The sequence below is a fragment of the Notothenia rossii genome, assembly GCF_949606895.1.
Source record: "Notothenia rossii genome assembly, chromosome: 1".
Taxonomy (NCBI): domain Eukaryota; kingdom Metazoa; phylum Chordata; class Actinopteri; order Perciformes; family Nototheniidae; genus Notothenia; species Notothenia rossii.
In genome coordinates, this window is record NC_136912.1 from 36138346 (window position 1) to 36160219 (window position 21874).

General features: G+C 39.4%; 2 protein-coding genes across 10 annotated transcripts; one reads left to right on the plus strand and one right to left on the minus strand.

The window, feature by feature from the left end:
• Positions 1–1066: 1066 nt before the first annotated feature.
• On the plus strand, positions 1067–19306 carry LOC307038331 (uncharacterized protein). Of its 4 annotated transcripts, XM_079679714.1 has the most exons (7): positions 1067–1482; positions 1785–1888; positions 10598–10693; positions 16105–16339; positions 16479–17555; positions 18277–18445; positions 18647–19306. In XM_079679714.1, exons 4-7 carry the CDS (start codon positions 16117–16119, stop codon positions 18774–18776), a joined length of 1599 nt encoding a protein of 532 aa, XP_079535840.1. In that variant the 5' UTR covers positions 1067–1482; positions 1785–1888; positions 10598–10693; positions 16105–16116; the 3' UTR covers positions 18777–19306. The 4 variants fall into 4 exon arrangements, with proteins under 4 accessions (XP_079535840.1, XP_079535842.1, XP_079535841.1 ...); XM_079679716.1 differs by lacking the exon at positions 16105–16339 and having other exon boundaries at positions 1068–1482; XM_079679715.1 differs by lacking the exons at positions 1067–1482; positions 1785–1888 and having other exon boundaries at positions 10408–10693; positions 16127–16339.
• LOC307018082 (uncharacterized protein) lies at positions 4296–10209 on the minus strand. 6 transcript variants are annotated; one of them, XM_079648153.1, is made up of 13 exons: positions 9729–10209; positions 9554–9614; positions 7804–8009; positions 7133–7719; positions 6803–6971; positions 6209–6710; positions 6017–6135; positions 5823–5933; positions 5684–5749; positions 5510–5598; positions 5182–5287; positions 4994–5099; positions 4299–4900 (listed from the first exon to the last, which is right to left on the minus strand). In XM_079648153.1, exons 4-13 carry the CDS (start codon positions 7306–7308, stop codon positions 4749–4751), a joined length of 1596 nt encoding a protein of 531 aa, XP_079504279.1. In that variant the 5' UTR covers positions 7309–7719; positions 7804–8009; positions 9554–9614; positions 9729–10209; the 3' UTR covers positions 4299–4748. The 6 variants fall into 6 exon arrangements, with proteins under 6 accessions (XP_079504280.1, XP_079504279.1, XP_079504277.1 ...); XM_079648151.1 differs by having other exon boundaries at positions 7133–7560; positions 7648–7719; positions 8975–10209; XM_079648154.1 differs by having other exon boundaries at positions 4296–4900; positions 6620–6710; positions 8975–10209.
• Positions 19307–21874: the final 2568 nt, after the last annotated feature.

The window sequence follows — 21874 nt, forward strand, 5'->3', positions numbered from 1 at the left end:
TTACTTAATGTTACTTCATATATTAAGGCTAATACAAATGACAAGGCTGTAATGATAACTAACGTGCTAGCTACTAGCTAGGTAGCTAACTTTATGCAGCCACTCCTGGTCCTTTCATCAGACGGGAAGCGAAAGAACGAGCAAGACCCATTGCTGGTATGATAACAACCTGGTACTAAGCACACAGGCATTTTGTTAAAGTTATCTTATCTTAGCCAGCACCATATAGATAGCTAAGATCATCTCTTAGTGGATTGTGACATCACTTACGCGACCCTGGGATTTGTAGTCTTTCTAGTTGCGTATTTTTCAGTCTTATATTTCAACAGTTTTACGACAAACTGTGACTTTTTTTATATGGAAATTATTTTTTTTAATTGACAAACATCATATGTGTAATTAATGGCACAATTCAAACGGGATTGAAAGATACGTTTTCTCTCTCCATTGACTTCAATACATTATTTTTCCGAAATAAGGTCCCATGGACCGGAAGTAGATGGGCGTGACTTTGCCACTCTATGAGAGTTCACATTTATGCTACATTGAAGGGTGGAATTTACTACACATCTTCAGAAACATGATTTGCTTCAGATATAACTCATAGCGAATAAAGTATAAAAATATAAGAAATAAAAAGATAAAACACTGGCATGTAATTTACACTGTAAAAAAAGTCAGTGAAATTAACAGGGAAAAGCTGTAAAATCACGACATCAAAAAACTGTAAATAGAGAAACAATGAAGCAGTGTTTAATTGACAGTAATATTTCGTAAAGTACTGAACCAAACAAAACTGTTAAATTCACATTAAGAATATGTTAAAAATAATTATATTTCATTGTATAATTTACAGATTACTGTGGTTTGAACACAGAAAAACCGTAATACATAAAACAATACAATACAGTTAAAATGACAACATGACAGTGTTAAAATCATGTTTTTATATATTTTTTCATTCTTGAATATACTATAATATACTTACTTCTTATTTCTATTTTTTTAATACATATGTTTATTTTGAAATTGGAAATAACCCAGTACAGAGACATTTTTGGAAATTAAATGAGAATCCATAAAACAGCTGGCGTTTGGATTCTCGGGCCGCCCGGCTATTTGGAGTGGAATGCAGCCCACGGCAGACAGCCCAAACAGTAATCGAACGCGCCACTAACGGCCCGTCCACACAGCGGTAAATCTACTTTTTGAGTCTTGTATTTTTTTTAAATTGGGACAGCCTCTCGGCGGAAGTGACGCAAGCGGTCAACGAACGCAGCCTCCGAAGGAAACGGCCGCTGAACTGAGACACGCCTACTGAGCAGTAGAGTTTGTTTCTGTTATTTCATTGGACTATTTAATTATCGCGGGAGCAGCCACTTTTTGTAGGTTAACGGCTCAGTGCGCGGCCAAGTCTGTCTGCCACGGACCACGGAGCTATGTGCAGGTGCTCATGAGCGGAGGATCACATCTGTAGCACTGGTAAGCTAACCGTTTATTTTCTTCAAACTTCAATTATAACACGGTGTGTTGTCAGGACAATTCTGTTTGTGATTTATTGCATTTTGCAGTCATAGTAGTTATAACGTCTACTGACTGGGAGTTAATTTAAATAGTCTGGTAACGTTATTGAAGTATCATGCTAAAAGCTGAACTCTTTATTTTCGTTCAATTCATACTGTTGTGAAGCGGGGGGTTCGAAGCTACATCTGAGCGGGTTCAAATTTAACGGGCAGTTATATTATTATTATATTGCTAAATATGATTACCTACCATTTTTGCAGGTTAACGGTTACGGCTCAGTGCGCGGCCAAGTCTGTCTCAAGTCTGCCTGCCACGGACCACGGAGCTGTGTGCACATGAGCGGAGGATCACATCTGTAGCACTGGTAAGCTAACCGTTTATTTTCTTCAAACTTCAATTATAACACGGTGTGTTGTCAGGACAATACTAACTTCTGTTTGTGATTGAGTGCATTTTGCAGTCATAGTTATAACGTCTACTGACCGGTGTTACAGTACAAGTTGAGTCATGACAACTGGCGACATTCTATTATTTTCGTCATAGGGATCCGGGGCGTGTACATTGAGGACCCATTGTTGACTTACCAGGAAAGAAACATCGTTTGTCGTTTACGTTCATCTTTTGCTATATCTGCCTCCATAGGATCACTTTGATGCACATTCAGTACTCGTATGTGAGGTTGTGGGGGAGAAGTCGATATCGTGACGCTTACAGGGAGGTATCGAACATTACAAAGTAGGTGACTGTGTAGATGCCTGTTCAAAATATTGCAAACTTGAATAAATCATTTAAATTATATTATTTGTTTCCGACTTTCATTTGTTCATCGTTCTTAATGTGATGTATATTAGCTTTGATAGCTGTCCATACCTTCAGACAGCCTAAAAGTAAAACACAAGTTGTTTATTCACAAACGCTCATCGACATGACTGGATCACTCATGACAAGTTGTGATCAGCTCCGATTAAATTGTGATATCAATTCTGTAGCTATTCTCCAGGGAGCACGTTTTTTTGATGAAATACCTGTATCCCTCTCATCACAACAAGACTCTACACTGTGCAGGAAAAACAATTACATACATGAAAATAACCTTGATGCATGGGAATGAAACACACAAACTATCTTCCGTGGCTATGCTGATATGTCACAGTAACAGTCAACCACATAAAAGTAAGTCCAGCGGGGCAAACGTTGAATACATATAATACAGTAGTTCTATTATGCCTTTAAGCCTATACGTTTAACCCATAAGAACCCGGACCCATTTCTACTTTTGGGGAAATTAAGGGGAACGTCATTTAGACTAAATAGACACATTTCTGACAAGTAACCCCCCTAGTGTCAAATATCTGAAATGTGACATATATGTCACATTGGGCTTTAATCGTAAAGTAACTCTTATTTATAACATCATTAATGAGGATGATGTTTTGGTTTACATTTGTTTGAACATACTTTCAATTGAATAATAAAGAATATGTTAACTAAATATAATTGAATCAGCTAAATTAACTGAGCAGATCATAATCATATTTGTAATTGTACATATATGTCACTCTGGGTTTACTGTGAATGTTTAGGGTTAATGTCCCGATGTGACACCAGTGTCACAGCAATATTTATGGCATTTGTTTCATATCAATTTCATCAAGAAATGTTTCTACAACATATGTATATGTAATCAGAATCAGAAAAGAGCCAAAGACAGCTTAATGTTTAACAAATGACATGTCATGTAAGCATTTTTATTCTTAAATGGCTTGAATGTTAGCTTTAGCAACAAAAAACATTTCCAAATGTAGCTAGTTCTGTCACATGTGTTAGCCTGGCACATGGACATCTTGGACATGTTGTTATGGGAACACAAAAGCAAATGACTAGGACCATGACCCACCAGACTGTTCAGTGTGTGTCACTTAGGGACTTCATGAGACAAAAAAGGCTAAAGTTGTATAAGGAACTTTCCAGAGCATTTAAAGTTCATGTGACACCTGTGTCTAAGCAATTATGTCTGCCTTCCGTGTTGCACAATGAGGACCCACTGATATAAAATGCTTAACTGTCTAAGTTGCAACCATGCACTTTTTGGAGGGCTAAGTGCCAGCTTGACATCTTTTTGGCTTCATTTATAGAAGGAAAGACAACAGTGATAGTTATGTTTCAGAATAACATTTATTGGAAATTGTTAGAACAATCTCCCTGGTCACCGGCTTGAGCTTGAGCCTCAGGATCCATGTATCTGTGATCCTCTCCAGAATGGAAGGAGTCATCACATACAGAGCATCAACTAGTTCCTGAACAGTGTCCTTCACATGCTGATATCCAAGAGAGGGAGTTCCACAGTCACAAGATGGAGGAATAGAAAGCAGTATTCAATGTTTACTTCAGATTAGCTCCACGTCAGAAATGAGCATGCTTGTCATATGTCTCTCTCCATAGAGGCTGAATCATCATGTTAATCACATAGCTATCATATGCCTCAAACAGTCCTGATGCTCTTCTAGGTAATCACACATCCTGCCATGTTCACAGCTACAGTTGATACCTTTGTTATCATGTTACCCTCATGTTGGAAGAGGACATTCAGGATTTTGCCAACAGAAATAATTGTGTGTGTGTGTGTGTGTGTGTGTGTGTGTGTGTGTGTGTGTGTGTGTGTGTGTGTGTGTGTGTGTGTGTGTGTGTGTGTGTGTGTGTGTGTGTGTGTGTGTGTGTGTGTGTGTGTGTGTGTGTGTGTGTGTGTGTGTGTGTGTGTGTGTGTGTGTGTGTGTGTGTGTGTGTGTGTGTGTGTGTGTGTGTGTGTGTGTGTGTGTGTGTGTGTGTGTGTGTGTGTGTGTGTGTGTGTGTGTGTGTGTGTGTGTGTGTGTGTAAGAAGTGCAGCCTTTACAAAAGAAATCTGCATTGAGAGAGGGCTCCCCAACCCAGTACGTGTGGTACCACATAGTGCACCCAGTGCACTCGATCTTAAAAATAAACAGAAAAACGACTTGTTAGAATATTGACAAACATTTTAACATCCCTCATCCAGAGTAAGCAGTAATCAAGTTGTTTACATTTCATTAAGCAAGCAATGTATAGTTTTAGATCTTAGCTGTTTTCCTTTCTGTTTAGAGTCCATGCTCAGAAGTTTCTTCAACTGCTCCAGTGTCATCCCATAGTGCAAAGGCATGCAAGTTTGGTGAATTAAAGTAAACATTTATAATATCTGTTATAGAGAATGTTCACCCAGTGCTGTAGAGGTAACCAATCCAGGGTGTATCCCAGTCCTCCAGCCAAATGTTGGTCAGGAAATAAATACAACTTCTTACCCATTGGTCAACCTTAGGCCCTATGCTATGTTCCCCACAGGCCCGACACAGCTCGGATAGGTCATCTGTAAAAAAAATATTAAGAAATACAGGCATTAAGGTATTGAAATGCCAAATAAGACACAATATTTATGTTTCCCCTGTCTAGTCCTGTATACCTGAGTTGTTCACCAGAGCCATTGCCATCTTTAACCTCATTGAGGCCACTCCTTCCTGGTCCACTGGGTACTGGACCTGTTGTTTTTGCAGTATTTGCTCTGCAAGCTTAAAAGGTCTGTCATAAGTATCTTCATAATTTTTGTTAATTACAGATGGTTATATATACACACACATTACTAAATGTTACCTTCAGAACCAACACACCGCAGCACGTAGAATCCATCTGTTTGGGATGATGTATTGTTGTGCAGGCCCATCTCCCAACTGAAGGTCTGTGTTTCCGGACCAGCGATCTACATAGGAAACAGATAGATTGGGTTTTGTATATAAGCCCAATTCAGATCCTTTTTTAAGTCAAGAAGAGCTGCATGTTCACACAGGACAATCTAATGGTATTCAAGTAAAACAGTAGTAATCAGGAACATGATTTATGTGGCTTTGTGTTGCTCCCTCTTAATATAATCAAAAATCCTGAATATGTCTAGTAAACACATTAGAGCTTATATTTTATTCACCTTGTTACATCTTTGCATCTGATTAATTGCTCTTCCGTGGCCCCCAATGGGTTCAAGAACAGGGACCTGTTCTCATTCAGATACATGATCTACGGAAGTGCAAAGAAATTATTAAAGTGTTGAGTGTTGAATAAATAAAAATGTCTTGACCCATTAACATTTTAGATTACTTACAATGAGGGTCCAGTGTGCCCCGTCACAGACAGCTCCGGCCGCCACCTCATGTTTTGACAAATCCAACTGAAAAATATTTGTACATACATCAGTACATACATATGTTCATATATACACTTATTTCTAGTACTCTACTCACCTTTCTTAAGCCTCCCTTGTGGGTTCCCTGCCAGAGGGAAGTCATTAGGTAGGAGTCCACAATGAAGACCCCAGCTTTGGCCCCAACCCATGCCAGATAGGCATTCACAATCTATGAATACACCAGTATCTTTTGAACCCATTTTCAGAATGATCAGTTTGCCTACTTACATTTTTCATATACAGTAGGCTTACCTCTCCCTCCAACTCCTCTCCCGGGGCCAAGACCAACAGATTTTGACTGTATATTTTGTATGGGCCATACTTGGCCCACAGTGTCTCTTGTCTCCTCCCTGCCCATATGTCTCGGATTACTATAAAAAAAAAGGCATGTTAGTTATTAATGAAATGCATACTTTAAGGTGTACTTTTTTTCAGTTTACTTACAAGTCTCTACATCAGAGGATGCTCCTCGTGCCTGGCACTCTGTTGTGGAGGTGGAGGTGGGTGTGGGTGTGGAGGTGGGTGTGGGTGTGGAGGGCAGTGGAGCAGCCAGAGGAGAAGGATCCAACACTTTTTGTAATTTAGCAGGGATCCTCTCCTCTGGCTGGACATAGTGTTTCAAATGATCAATGTTCACTCTCATTGTCTTTTTTCCTTTTTTTGTAGCAAGGTCCGCTACCTTCCCCTCAATTTTTAGGATCCTGAATGGTCCCAACATGTCTGCCTCTAGCTTTCCTCCTTTCCTCTGTTCCGACCTTTTGTTGCGTTTTAAAACGAAATCCCCCACTTGAAAATTGTCCACTTGCCCACCTTCTTTCCTCTTGCGGATCTTATCTTGGCTTTTTGCTATGTTACCTTTCACCCTCGCGAAAACTGCCTCCTGTTTTTTGAGTCCCTCGAAGACTTCCTCCATTTGCAACAAGTTGCTCACTTTCTCTTCCGTTATCTGCCACAGAAAAGCGTCAGAATGTTGAGAAAACATTGATGTTTGAAATAGTATGAATAATTAAAAAGGATGAGGACCTTATCAGATCTTACCTCATACTCCTTGGGCACCTCTGACGGGTACCTCGCCTCCCTCCCAAACATCAGAAAATAAGGACTGAACTTGGTGGTCAGCTGGGTTTTCGTTCTCAGACCAAACATCGTCCCTTGGAGGAGTTGGTCCCACCGTTTGGGCTCACCCTCCACCAGTTTGTTCAGGGACCTAAATTCAGGTCAAGTACAAACACAAGCAGGTAGAACAGAAATTGGTTTCTAATATATGATAAAGCAGCTGATTTATTTACTTTTGTTGTATTTTTAGCTATCAATTCTGATTAGTTCATATAGGAACAGTAATGTTTGTTATTCTATGAACAAATATACCTTTGTATTGTGCCATTTAGTTTTTCCACCAAACCATTTGTTTGTGGGTGGTACGGCAAGCACAGGCTTCTTTTGATGGCCAGCTTCTCACAAAGGTTATAGTTGACCTTGAAGTGAACATTGGGACAAACAGGAAATAAATTTGTTAGCACAGCAGTTACATAATGGGGAGTCATAATTCTTCACAGTAGTACCTTATTGCAAAATTCCCTGCCTTGATCTGTTAGCAGTCTTTTAGGTGCACCAAATTTGTAAAAGAAATCAAGAATACACTTGGTCACCTCATCTGCTGTTTTATTTTTAAGTGGGTATGCCTCTGCCCATTTGGTGAAATAATCAACCATTACACAAATGTACTGATTGCCACCATCGGTTACTGTGAGTTTACCCACTAGGTCCATGCCGACAAGCTCCAGAGGCTCTGTTACCTGAGATGAAAAAATTAACATGAGCATTGCAGTACATTACTGTTGGCATGTTTGAAAGCTGAAACTGTCTGCAAATGTGTCCTGTACTTCAATAGGATTGTACTCTTTCTTCTCCTTGATAGTGGCCCTCTTGGATTGGCACTGGGGACACGCAGCAATCTGAACAAAAAAACACACTATAAACCTTTATGTGTTGCACTTTTGTACCATAATGTGTAATTTACCTCATTATTTTGAACTCACCCACTTGCGGATGTCCTCCGTCATGCCAGGCCAATAGAACCGCTGAATGATGGCCAGATGAGTTTTCTCCATTCCAGCGTGTCCACCAATTAGGCTGCAGTGGAACTCTATGAAGAGCTCGTTGGCTTCTTCACTTGATAAGACCACTTTTGCAAGGTGCTCAGTCCTGTTTTTTTTCCTCCTGCATATGTAGTGCAGGTCTCCGTCTGGTATTGAAATGTCATAATTATACATGTATCAACAGTGTTATCAAAGCAGATGATGTTCTGAAGACCACATGTCTGAAATGGTTACCTTTAATCCTGAAGGACTCAGCTCTTCTTTTGATAGCAAACCTCTGTTTGTTAGTCAAGCCTTCAGGATATATATGGCGGATATGGAAATCCAACAGTTCTTTCACCATGTTTGCATCCATGGTTTGCTGGCCCTCTCTAATATTAAGCCCTACACAAATGCTGTCCCTCCAACACACACACAGGCAAACAACTACTCACTAAATTAACACACAACACACAAGGACAAACAAACAATCACATTCAGTACTCACGCACAATCGATCTTTCTCTGTCGAATCTCACTATTCTATCGCTATGTATCTGTCTCTCGCTCTAAATGTCTCTCTCGCTCTAACTCTAAATGTCTCTCTCGCTCTAACTCTAAATGTCTCTCTCGCTCTAAATGTCTCTCTCTAAATGTCTCTCTTGCTCTAACTCTAAATGTCTCTCTCGCTCTAAATGTCTCTCTCTCTAAATGTCTCTCGCTCTAAATGTCTCTCTCGCTATGTCTCTCGCTATATCTCTCTCGCTATCCTCATACATTTGTGTCATTTCCACCAGTTTATATAGCACTAGAGACAATCAAGGAGCAGATCACAGCTTGTCCCAGATGGTCAGCTGTGGCCAGCTGTGATCGATCCTGTGATGAACACGTGCTTCAGTTACAGTGTTGGGTGTAATGCGTTACAAAAGTAACAGAGTTACAGTAATGTATAACTGTTAGCTGTAACGAAGTAATGTAATGCATTACTAATAAAATGTGGGTAATATATTGCCCGTTACAATTCTCAGTAACGCAGTAACAACACATTTTAACCCGAAATTAAATGGTTTTATGTTTTTGAACCATTTACCAACATCGCAAGACATTCTGACACCAGAGAAAAAATGTTTACCCTTCAGGCTCATCAAGATCCAGGCTGTCGGATGTTCTTTTCCCCATGACTGCCTCACTGCACAAATATCCCGCTTATACACTAAACACACTACAGAGCCCATTCCGTGTTCCTGCTAGTATTTACTTCCTCTCTGCCTTCTTCTGGTGATTTATCTGACGTTCAGCGCTCCGTCTTTTAACCTCTTTTGCTTTCTCTTTCTTGATCCTCCTTAGCAACCTTCATTGTAGTCATCAACAGTGGTCTGTACTACTGTATTAACAACGTGTCACAGGTTCAATGAATCAGAATCGAGTATTCAACTAAGCCGTGTAATAAAAGTTGTGAGTAGCCTTAATGGCCTACACAGTTGTTATGCTATACCACATTGTCCTTCACTGGATGTATAATGAGCTGCACTTAACTACATTTTAGCATTTAAAATACTTAGCCATTCTTTTAAGGTTATTTTGGTAGAGTAACTCAAAAATAGGCTAATATAAAAGTAGTGTTAGTAATTACATTTCAGAGACAGTAATATTGTAATGTAACGTAGCCTATTACTTAAAAAAGACATTAGTAAGTAATGTACTGTCTTACATTTTGGAAGTAACTTGCCCAACACTGCAGATGATCCAGTCATCTCGATGTTGCTTTCGGGCTGTGAATAAACAACTTGTGTTTTACTTTTAGGCTATCAAAGCTACTATACATCACATTAAGAATGATGTACAAATGTTTTATATGTATTCAACGTGTGCCCCGCTGGACTTACTTTTATGTGGTTGACTGTTACTGTGACATATCAGCATAGCCACGGAAGATAGTTTGTGTGTTTCATTCCCATGCATCAAGGTTATTTTCATGTATGTAATTGTTTTTCCTGCACAGTGTAGAGTCTTGTTGTGATGAGAGGGATACAGGTATTTCATCAAAAAAACGTGCTCCCTGGAGAATAGCTACAGAATTGATATCACAATTTAATCGGAGCTGATCACAACTTGTCATGAGTGATCCAGTCATCTCGATGAGCGTTTGTGAATAAACAACTTGTGTTTTACTTTTAGGCTGTTTGAAGGTATGGACAGCTATCAAAGCTAATATACATCACATTAAGAACGATGAACAAATGAAAGTCGGAAACAAATAATATAATTTAAATGATTTATTCAAGTTTGCAATATTTTGAACAGGCATCTACACAGTCACCTACTTTGTAATGTTCGATACCTCCCTGTAAGCGTCACGATATCGACCTCTCCCCCACAACCTCACATACGAGTACTGAATGTGCAGCAAAGTGATCCTATGGAGGCAGATATAGCAAAAGATGAACGTAAACGACAAACGATGTTTCTTTCCTGGTAAGTCAACAATGGGTCCTCAATGTACACGCCCCGGATTCCTATGACGAAAATAATAGAATGTCGCCAGTTGTCATGACTCAACTTGTACTGTAACACCGGGAGTTAATTTAAATAGTCTGGTAACGTTATTGAAGTATCATGCTAAAAGCTGAACTCTTTATTTTCATTTAATTCATGCTGTTATGAAGCGGGGGGTTTGAAGCTACATCTGAGCGGGTTCAAAGTTAACGGGCAGTCGTGTTAGCGTGCTAAAAATGATTACCTGCCGTATTTGCAGGTTAACGGTTACGCGGCCAAGTCGGCCTCAAGTCTGCCTGCCACGGACCACGTGGAGCTGTGTGCACATGAGCGGAGGATCACATCTGTAGCACTGGTAAGCTAACCGTTGAGGGGTTATGTTCTGCATTGCATAGGAACCCCTAAAAATGATTACCTGCCGTTTTTGCAGCAAAACGCTACAGACTTTGAAGGGTTATGTGCTGCATTCTAGAGTGCATAGGAACGAACCCCAGTGTTTTTTCAAATGGGTTGGCACGAACTGCAAGCGAACATTTTGTACTTACGCATCTTTTAAAGCTCACTTTTATCGGATTCACAATGTGCCTGCAGCCACTGCTAGAGCCATTGTTACAGATTTGAAATGTGCAATTTCGTTATGTGCGCGCCAATTTCAAACAGTGAAAGAACTTATATCCCACTTAAAAGATCATATAGTGGAGGGACGACCTGTGTTATGTCCAGTAACTGGTTGTACAAATACTTTCACTGTAAAATCGTCATTTACTGCTCATATGTCCAGAAAACACAGAGCATGTTCTGTTGATAGTAGGGATGTAACGATATACCGAATATCGCGGTATCGCGGTAAATAAATTTCCCAATACCGTCGTGAGACTGACAAAATCTACCGCGATTTTTTAAAAAATAATAATTTAAAAAAAAAAAAAAATTTTTTAAAACACTTTTTTTTTTTTAAACCTTTATTTAACCAGGTGGTCCCATTGAGATCATCGATCTCTTTTTCAAGAGAGACCTGTCCAACATGGCAGCAAGTAGGTTACAACATGAAAATAAAACAACAGATAACACAAAAGGACATCGTATTTACAGGGCTACATTTACACACCTAGAGACATTGACAAGTACCAACCATATAGTTATATCTCGCCATGTCAATAAGCCTGGCGTTAGACTTTTTCGCTGTCCGTCATTTTGACAGACAGGATCGTAAAATATCCGTCATAATCCCTTATTACCCGTCGGGTCTGAACAGTTCACGATAGAGCATGCTCGTGAACTGTCAACGGGGGGTGGGGGGGGGGGGCGGTGTTATGCCGTGTGTGCATGCACCTCGCGGGACGCGCACAGCGTGAAGCAAAACCTCCCAGACATGTATTGATCTGTACGGCAAAGTACGGTTTGGGAACTATATCATTTCCTTTTGGAGGGCATGCATAACACGGCATAACACCAGAGCCTCGCTGCGGGGAAACGTTGGCGCTGTTCCGAGTTTGTTCTAATCTGTCAAAATGACAGACTGCTTTCAGATTTTTCCGTCATTGTTAAATAAAATATTCGGTTAACGCGACCACTGGTGTCCCAGCAACATCAGTACCAAGCGAGAGAGTTGTTTCCAGAGCAGGGGATATTGTAAATGCCCAAACACCCCAGCTTATAAATACCTGGAAATGTGGACATTCTCATATTCCTAAAAACCTGTCTGATGATGCTGAGTGAGTGACTAGTGAGTTTGAGTTGAGTTACTTGAAAAACTAAAGTGAAACTTGATTTATTTTATTGCAGGGTCTGATTATTAAATGTCCTTGTTTATTTGTGAGATGCAGTGGCATAAAGAAAATGCTTACTTTGTTGGGTAGTACCAGTAGGTACAAAAACACTGGTTTTCTTGTTCCAGTCTGTTACTGTCACTTTGTTTTTGACACTTTAAAATACTGCTATCCTACAAAAAGGCTGTAAAAATCAGATTTATTATGTAATAAAGAAATATTTTCCGAATAAAAAAATGTTTTATTGAAAAAAAAAAATTTATGATTTTTTTTTTCTTCCCTTTATTATTCAATATCGCGATAAATACCGTACCGTGGACTTGTTATCGCGATATTATCGTACCGTGAGTTTTTGGTATCGTTACATCCCTAGTTGATAGCATAAGTGACATGTACAGGGAAGCCATTTCTCCGTGTTCTGCACATGAAAATGCTTCCCAGAGCCCAAATGATGCAACAACAAATGAAAGCACTGATTTGCCACAGCATTTCAATGAGACCTATCTTAGGAATGTATGCTTATTCTACTTAAAATTGCAAGGGCAGCTCCTTCTTCCAGCTTCAACAATACAGACCATTGTCGAAGAGATGCAAAATGTGCATGAGTTGGGACAGGATTACATTTTAAGTAAACTACGTTCACTTTTAAAAGATGACATGTCTCTAACTGATGATGCTATTGCTAAAATCTGTGATTGTGTGAAGGATTCCGATCTGTTCTCAGTCTGTCACCAGGGACCACTGAGAACAACATATTCAAGAGCTCAGACATTCAAAAAGATGTTCAAATACATAGAGCCTAAAAAAGTAACATTAGGAAATGATGAAAATATGACACAAAGGTTTGCTTACTACATACCTCTGAAACAAACAGTAAGTGGCTTATTAGAATCAGAATTTTGGAAGAATTCAATGTCACAGCAGTCATGTGAAACAGACTCAGATGTTTTTGGTGACATAAGTGATGGACACAACTTTAAGTCCAACCAGTTCTTCATTGAAAATCCAGGATGCCTGAAGCTAATTCTGTACCAGGATGCTTTTGAAATTGTCAACCCCCTTGGCTCTGCTAGGAAAAAACACAAAGTTGTTGCAGTCTATCTTTCTGTGGCAAATCTACCTGCTCATGTGCGCTCTAATACTGATCACATGTCCCTGGTTTTATTGTGTGGAGAGAATGACCTAAAACAATTTGGATTTGCTAAGGTGTTCTCAGAGATGTTAGTGGATTTAAAAGATTTGGAGGAAAATGGAATAATTACAACAGTTGGAGACATGGTCAAAGGGGCTCTGTACTGCATTGCGGGTGATAACTTGGGTTCACACGGTATTGGTGGGTTCAATGAAAACTTTAGTCGTTCAAAGTACTTTTGCAGGTACTGTGAAATCACACAAAGTGAGTTTAAGAGTGATGATCCAAATGTATGTGGGCCACAGCGCACACCCGAAGGTTACGATTCTGCTGTTGCTGATCTACAAGTTGAAGACAGTCCACACATCAAAGGCATAAAGGCAAACTCTGTCTTCAATGCTCTGACATCTTTTCATGTTTGCAAGCCAGGTCTCCCACCTTGTTTAGGCCATGACATATTTGAGGGTGTCTTATCCTACGATGTTGCACTGTACTTAAAGTATTTTATTAAGAAAAAGAAATGGTTTACATATTCACTTTTGAACCGGCGCATAAAACAGTTCAAGTACAAAGGATCTGATGCTCTCACTAAGCCCTGTGCTGTCAACTCTGACGTATTCAAGCTCTCAGGTCAAGCCATTCAGAACTGGAATTTGTTAAGATTGCTGCCTGTATTAATTGGAGACAAAGTGCAAAATCCAGAAGATGATGTGTGGCAGTTGACTCTCCAGCTTAAAGATATTGTTGATCTGATTTGTGCACAAAAGATTTCGTTGTCACAGGTAGCCTATCTTGACATTACAATCCAAGAATATTTGGAAACAAGGAAGTGTTTCTTTCCTGAGAGTCCACTAAAACCAAAGCACCATTTCATGAGACACTATCCGGCACTCATCTTGAAATTTGGCCCCTTGATTAGAGTATGGACAATGCGTTTTGAAAGTAAACACAGCTACTTCAAGAGATGTGCCAGGTATTTGAAAAACTTTAAAAACATCTGCCTAACTTTATCCGAAAGACATCAGATGTTTCAAGCATATCTTTCAGCTGGGCCAGGATGCAGTCAACTTCTGCAAGTCAAAGACAGTTGTAATTTTTACTCCAGTCTTTACAGTGATTCAATCACAGTGTGCGAAAAAGTACACGTCCCACCGTCCGGGACGTGTTATTTACAATATCGGACAAGTAGATCTTTCAATTGACTTGTCCGGCGGACAAGTGACGTTTTTCGCCCTGATTTATTGAAAAATTATTGATAAATTCAGTTTACAAAAGGCAGAACTCATTCGCAAATTGTACGTGTCCACCATTGTTCGTTTAGAAATGTTAGTTTCGGTTCTGCTTGTCGATTCCTAAGGAAATGCATCTCGCCGCTTTCTGTACAGTTAGACGGGGGCGGGGCGGGAAGTGTAGCACAGTGGCAGAGTTGGGAAGCAAAACTCGGTTCCGAGTAGGAACAAGAAATAACAATTGTCCGGTCCCGGGATTGATAAGAGTTGTGAGGACAGGAGGCCGAGCCCCGCGGACCGCAGCTCTCTCTCTCTATGCTCCGTATCAGCTGATCGCTGCACGGTGCGGCTCAGCGTCTCTCTCTCTCTCTCTTTCTACACACAGCGGATCTGATGCCCGTTTAACAGCCTCATCTTTGTCAAACTTTCTTATGTTCTTTCTTTAACGCGTAATGAAGGTTATTAAGCGTTTTAGCTCCTGTGTTGTTAATATTGACCGCCATTTCATTTATGAAGTGTAGCAGCCTCCCTGTGTCCTAGCGCTTTCCTCACATCCCCGGACCCCCAGACTCGGAGGAGCACAGGGATGTCAGTATTGTTTATGAAGCAGGGTATAGAAAGTACATTATTGAAATGAAAATACTATTTATTTACTTTTACAAACAGTGAGCAGCTGGGCAGCTGCAGCATGTGTATTGCAGGACATGTGTATTGCAGGACATGTGTAAGCGTGCAAGCGTCTTTGAGTTGTAGAAAAGCGCTAGGCCTTAGGCTATAAATATAATATATTATTATTATTATTATTATTATTATAAGGCCTATGCGTTGAACATGTGTGGTTGGACTCTGTCTCACAGGCAGGTTGCAGTGTAACATCAGAGGAGACTGGGCCAATTGTACATTCTCAAACTGCACCACTTAAAACTAAATAAACAATGCAGAGATTATTTTCATATAATTCTATTCAATAACCGTAATAGATTAAACAGTATGAAGTGATTTGGAAATAGGAATACAGATTTGACTTAATGTTTTCATAAATATATTTTTTTCCCAGTTTTTCATGGGACTTATTTTTACCCTCTCAAAGAACCGGAATCGAGAACCGAAAATGACTGGAATCGAAAAGCAGAACCGGAATCGTTCAAATCCAAACGATACCCAACCCTATGTGTGATGCAGTAAAATCTCACCGCTCACTTACGTTAGCGGTGTCGTAAAACCGTGGGAAAATGTAAAATACGATGGAGAAGAAGAAGATTCCAGTGGCCCCAATTTGTGTCCATTCTGGACAAGTGAAAAATGTATTCGGACAAGTAAATTGCCAAACTCACTTGTCCATGGACAAGTACTCTCTAAAAACTTTTTCTCACACTGAATCAAACATGCAGTGAGAGAGTTTGGCTTTTCAGAAAACAATACTAGTGTTTCCACAGACATACAGTATAAAAAAAATATATTAAAGTGACAGCAGTTTTTGTTCTGCAATGTACAGAAATAAAAAGTATACATCCTCAATCACACCCTATACTCAAATTAGAGGTTCCTCTTATCTGTATATAATGTATGTACAGTATTACTTGACTAAATGTCTAATTATCTTTGTCTTTCATTTGTAATTTTGAAAACCGAAAAGTGTCGTTCTTCCATGATTCCAGAGATGACAGACATGGAGCAAACATTTATATGCAGTGCCATCACTGAGGTCTTGCCTGACCTTCCAGAGATGAAAAAAGATATTCTGGAAGAGACTTTACAATCCCTTGGGGTGGAGACCTATGAGGATTTCCAGTTTGTTAATGAAGCAGATTTGCTGTCAGCTTTGAGGCCAATTCAAGCCAGAAAAGTCCTTGCTGCTTGGAAGCTGAGATGTATGTATACTTGTGACTATTTTAGTACAGGATGCAACCAGTGCCCAAAGTGGCCTGCATAAAAGATACATCAGAAATATAGAAACATTAAAACTGTGTTCCTCATAACTCTTTTTGTTAATATGTGTGTGTTTTGCAGGCCAGACTCCTGAATCCAGCAGCTCATCTGTTGGTGGCTCGCCAGGACCTTCTGCATCCTTGATGTCCTATTCACCCAGAAGTTCATCCTCAACCTCTTCCGACAGCTGCAAAAGGCCTGATATAGACTGGATGGATAGCTTTGTGATACCGTGGGATAAGTTCCCAGAGGAACTGATGCAGACACTGGACAGAGGAAAACGACCTAGTCCACAAATGAGAAGAGAGATGGTACGGATTCTGGTGTGTGAAATGAAGCGAAAAAGTACTTGCTTAAGTAAAAGACACACTATTGAAGTTGCAAAAAAGATAGTGGCAAAGTATCCTACGTCTCTTCAAGACATAATAGAGGGAGACGTGATCGGGCCAGGGTATCACTCTCTGGTCAAGCAATTGCAAAATAGGATAGAGAATGTGAAGCGATCCACGACCCCAAAAATAAGAAAACGAAAGAATGGCACCGACGAGTCAGACACAGATGAAGTCCCTCCAGAACAGAGAGCAGCAATCCAGGACACTTATGGGTGCATTAAATGGGATTTAAAATTCCTGCCCCTTGGAGAGACCGAAGAGAGCCAGCAGGAGAAAAAGGAAAAACTGAGGGTGATGTCTAAGCAAACTGATGTAAATCCAGAGGAGGTCAAACTTCTAATGAAGTCAACGTTCTACACGCAGCGTAAACAAGTCAACCAGGGGACAAATATAAAATCCCTCCTGCAAGAGTGGCCGTTTTGGTTCGACGACCTTGGCATGGCAGTCCACTTCAAGGAACTCACAGGAAGTGAGCTTCAAGAAACTTTCACACGGAATTTGGATCTGAAGGAGAAACGACTCCTGAACTACATGAATACGGTTGCTGTGTACAAGAGCAAAAGGTTGCTACAGGCTTTAACCAAGTTCAAAGTGATGAGAGGAGAGCTAAGTGGTTGTTCTGAAGACGTCAAAGACATGGTGCTGCTTCTACTGTCCTACTTTGATGAGAAGGAAGACACGATGCTCTGTTATGTGGAGGACACATGCCTGGCAGGGGAAGTACAGATGGACCAAGTTCAGTTGACTCCCACCATTGTTGTGTGTGGTAAGTAAAAACGTTCACTACTTTTTTTCTGTTCTTTCTGCCACTTCTTTCTCTCTTTTCTGTCTAATTTGAGACGTTTATGTTGCACAATGTTTTTTGTTACTGTAAGCTCGTAAAGGGCTAGTTTGGATGCTTATGGATACTTATCCATAGTCAGTGTATTACTTGCATGTCTTTGGAGGAACAGGCAGGAGTACGGGTACGTATGTAAAGCTGTGGATGGGTGCAGCAGCGAAACGTATTTTAGCCACCTAAAAATTCAGTTTACATGTACGCTATATTTAGAATATTGTCACAAATGTACCCTGCTGCTTCAGTCCCTATCAGAAACAGACTGTATAGCTGTCTGACAGCAAGGTAGAGCTTTGAAAATATTCTTTAATGTAGCATACACTAAGAGTAATATTGTTTTAGTTTTTTTGGTGGCTTAACTATGTCCACAGCAGTGCATTGCTTAGCTGTCTGCTGGTTCTCCTCTCTGTTTCTCCAAACTGTAGCTCCTACAACCCCCCTTCAAACAATATGAACTATCCCCTAAACTATCCCCTTTATCTCCCCTTAACCTGCAAATACACATACATACATTTTTGTATTGATGGTGAGAGCAATTTAACAGACCTTAAAATGTAATAACATATGTGCTAAAATTGTTTTGTGAAATGTTTCAGGAAGACAAGTCTTGTTTTAATTTAGTTTGAATTGTGTTTTTCTTCTTTTTTAGGACGATCATGCTATTCTTCAAAGCGATACATGCTGAGTGTGGATCGAAACATAGTACAGGACAACATCCCCTCCTTGGTTTCTGCCCTGTCCATGATGTTTGGGAGCTATTATTGCTTCAACATCGCCTACCCGTCAGAGCTGGCGTCCACCCTGGAGTTTGTCCAGAGGTATGTGTTTTTTGGGATGGGTTTTATCCAACAATTTATTTTATTAAACTGCAACAAATCTAAAGCAGCTGCTTCAGTGAATTGGGGGTTAAGATAATTGTCATTTTGGCTTCAAAATAATAAGATTGATGTGAATTTTTTTGTTGTTAGGCAAGCTATTTCATTATTAATTCTGTTGTTTGTTTGTTTTTCTATTTTAAGGTGTTTTTTCTCCATCAACCCAGAGAAGGGCACCAAAGTGGAGAAGACACGCGCATCCCGTCTTCAGGTGAACCCGAGAGTCCTCACCTTGATACAGGAACTTTCGGACCATGAGTGGCGTGATGTCTGAATATGGACAGTAAGATCAATGGCATGTGGCGATGTGCCCAAGTTACAGTTTGTTTGATTGTTTAAATCGTAGTTAAAATTTGAAGTGCCTTTTTTCTAATTAAATTGTTCTTTTAACTAATTAAAAAAAAAATGCAATATGTAACTCTCAAAATGTCAAACTATTATTTTAAGGTCATTGTAGCCACTCTTGGGGTTTGCTGTTACAAAGTGAAGTTGCTTAAACAATCTTCGGTTGGTTTATGTGGATGTAAAAGCTTAGGACATCACTGTTGAGTGTAAAAATGTTGACGTGTTACACTCCACTGGGTGGTTTTGTTTTGTTTTTTGTTTTATAAACATTATTTCCCATAAATCATTTGTAAGTAACCTCTCAACTTTGTTCAGCTTGAAGTTTGTTTATTGTGCAGCCTTAGTTTGTATGTTTTACCAATATGTATGTTGAGAAATGACAGATGTTTTTGATCACTGCTATTATATATATATATATATATATATATATATATATATAATAAATTCTTGGAAAGGCAAGTTCTTGTTGGAATTTTTTCAATTTTTAATATAGTGGCTCTTGAGGTTTATCTAGCTTTGCATTTTTAATTTTAAATGCTTAATCTGTGTACCCTGGATTACATTCTTCACATTTCTGGTAATAGTCAAACATATATATACGAAGGCAGTGTAGTTTAAATGAAATCTTTCAATCTGACTAATGTATAGGAAAAACATTTTTTTTCCACTGAGCAATAATCCTTACAGGCGCTTTTATACTATATATTTGAGATTGTTATTCATAGAACAGTTTTTGCTGCATTTTAATTGTAATAAATACATTTTACAGAAAATTAAAATTGCAGTAGTTAGAGGTTGCTTTCACCGTAAAACTCGTCATTACTACGGCAAAATACACTAAATTATACACAACTTTTGATTACAATTTGCGGGAAAATTCAGTTAAATTACAGCATTACACTGATGCTTTTACAGTTAAACAGTGTTATTTGTTTGGTATTTTTCTGTTAAATTTAATGGGATTCAATGTACAATAGACAACAACTGCATGTAAATCTTACTGAAATAATCAGTTTAATAGCAACGTGATCATGCTAATTCAGCAGAAAAGGGCTGTTGAAATTACAGATTTAAAATGTAAATTACAACTGTTTTAAACTGTAAAATATACACGTTGTTCTGTAAAGTTGTTTACAGTTTACCATATTTTTTACATCATTATTCTGGCAACAAAGCTGCCAGGTTTTTACCGTAAAAACAACTTTTTTTTTTTACAGTGTACGTTAGAATAAATAGAATGGTTTTGAACAATAGATGAGAGTAAAATCTACGTCACTTTACAGCCCCGCCCACTTTTGGGGAAAACAAAAATCATTTGAACGGTGATCAAGCCTGAAGCCACAGAGATCTTCTGTTACTGTCCTTTCTTCTTAGAGGAAGTACAGAAACACGTAACTCTGGATTTGTTTTAATGTTTGAGGTGCAATAAACGACACAGCAGCTTTTTGGCATGTTAAAACTATTATTTTCTGCCTCGCTCATGAGAGTAACAGCTGGCAAAATTACAGCCTTGCCTACTGATTTCAAATGTGTGCTCTAAAATGATATTTATAAATGACTATTATTATTATTATAAGCAAGACAATAAATGACAAAGAAATGTAGAAAATAAACGTATTTAAGATACGTTCATAAGAAATGTAATGTGGGAGAAAATATGCTTCTAGAAGATGTGTAGAAAATAAAAGTATTTAAGATACGTTCATAACGAACGTATTGTGGGAGAAAATACGTTTCTAGCTAAACGAAATTGAGAATGCAGTTTAGTTCTGTGGGAATGTAATCTTTAGGAGACATGGTTGCCATAATACATTCTGACGAAAAACACAAATTATTATGAATAAAAATAAAATAAAAGAAGCCTCCCGTGATTTACTAAAAGCTAGATTAAAAAAAAACGCCTTATAGAATAAAAGCTCACTGCTGGACGTTGTAGAAATGCGTGTGTGCACCACAACAAAGGAGCCTCATTCACTTTACATTGGGGTTGTTTGCGTGGTGCAGGCACGTAAATGTAGCAAAGTTCGAGACTCCACCACAATGCGGTGTTAAGGAGTCGTGGTGGAGTCACGCATTCTGGTGGGATCAGGTAGTTTTTAACAGCAGTATTCCATTTACACAGCACGATTACAATAGTTCTTGTAAATCTCAACTTAAACATTAATACATGTAATCAAATCAAATATAAAACCATGTTATCCATTGCCAGGGCATTAACGTTTTATCTAGTTTGTTATAGAAAAACATTTACCCTCAGAGCCCAGTGATAAAAAAATTCAACTTTGCAGTAGTCACGAATAACATGTCAAAATTCAGACTTTATCAGTATTATCGTATCGTACCGTATTCAGAGCCAATAGCCGCGTTCACACCAAGTACTTTGCCGTACTTAGTGCCGGCCGGCACTTATTACCCCAGGGCACTAAGTACAGATCACGTTCACACCGGAATAAGTTCCCTGAGGGAAGATTACGCAAATGAGCCGCTGACGTCACTTCGTCTTCCTCTGCTTTGGGTTTACTGGCAGGCCGCAAACAACTTCACGGCGTATACTGCACCCGAATTCCCCGGCCGGAAGTCCCCAGAGTTGGGGACTGGCTTCACTAAGCCTTCCGAGTAAATCGCCAGAAAGCCGACACCTCCTCATCTCCACCGCTCCCATGTTTTTTTTTTGTGTTGCCATAAGTTATTCTCTCTCCGTTGGTGCGCGGGGCTAATGCTAATGCTAATAATGTTATAGCCAGCAAATACAATGGCGGCTCTACAAAACATTTCAGAGTTTTACGGAGCGTGGTTTGCAATTCGCCCTGCCAATCACAACTGGGGCACTTTTTTCCCCCAGGAGAGTACCCAGGGTTTGAGTTATGTGGGAGCCAATGGGAGCTGAGCTCCCATAAGGAGGTGTCTGAGCTCCCATGGAGGCAGTGAAATCATACATCTGTGGGGGTCGCTAACGGCATTACCAACAACCATTATTTTAATCACAAATAATGAATGTGTCAATGCAATGAGTATTATTTACGTTAA

Coding starts and splice junctions, on each gene's coding strand:
- LOC307038331 (XM_079679713.1), top strand. CDS start 16,057: ATGTCTAATTATCTTTGTCTTTCATTTGTAATTTTGAAAACCGAAAAG. Junction 16,340..16,478: donor TGCTGCTTGGAAGCTGAGAT/GTATGTATACTT, acceptor TGTGTTTTGCAG/GCCAGACTCCTGAATCCAGC. Junction 18,446..18,646: donor ACCCTGGAGTTTGTCCAGAG/GTATGTGTTTTT, acceptor TTCTATTTTAAG/GTGTTTTTTCTCCATCAACC.
- LOC307018082 (XM_079648153.1), bottom strand. CDS start 7,308: ATGACTCCCCATTATGTAACTGCTGTGCTAACAAATTTATTTCCTGTT. Junction 6,711..6,802: donor AGGTGCCCAAGGAGTATGAG/GTAAGATCTGAT, acceptor TTTCTGTGGCAG/ATAACGGAAGAGAAAGTGAG. Junction 5,288..5,509: donor AGATGCAAAGATGTAACAAG/GTGAATAAAATA, acceptor TTTCCTATGTAG/ATCGCTGGTCCGGAAACACA.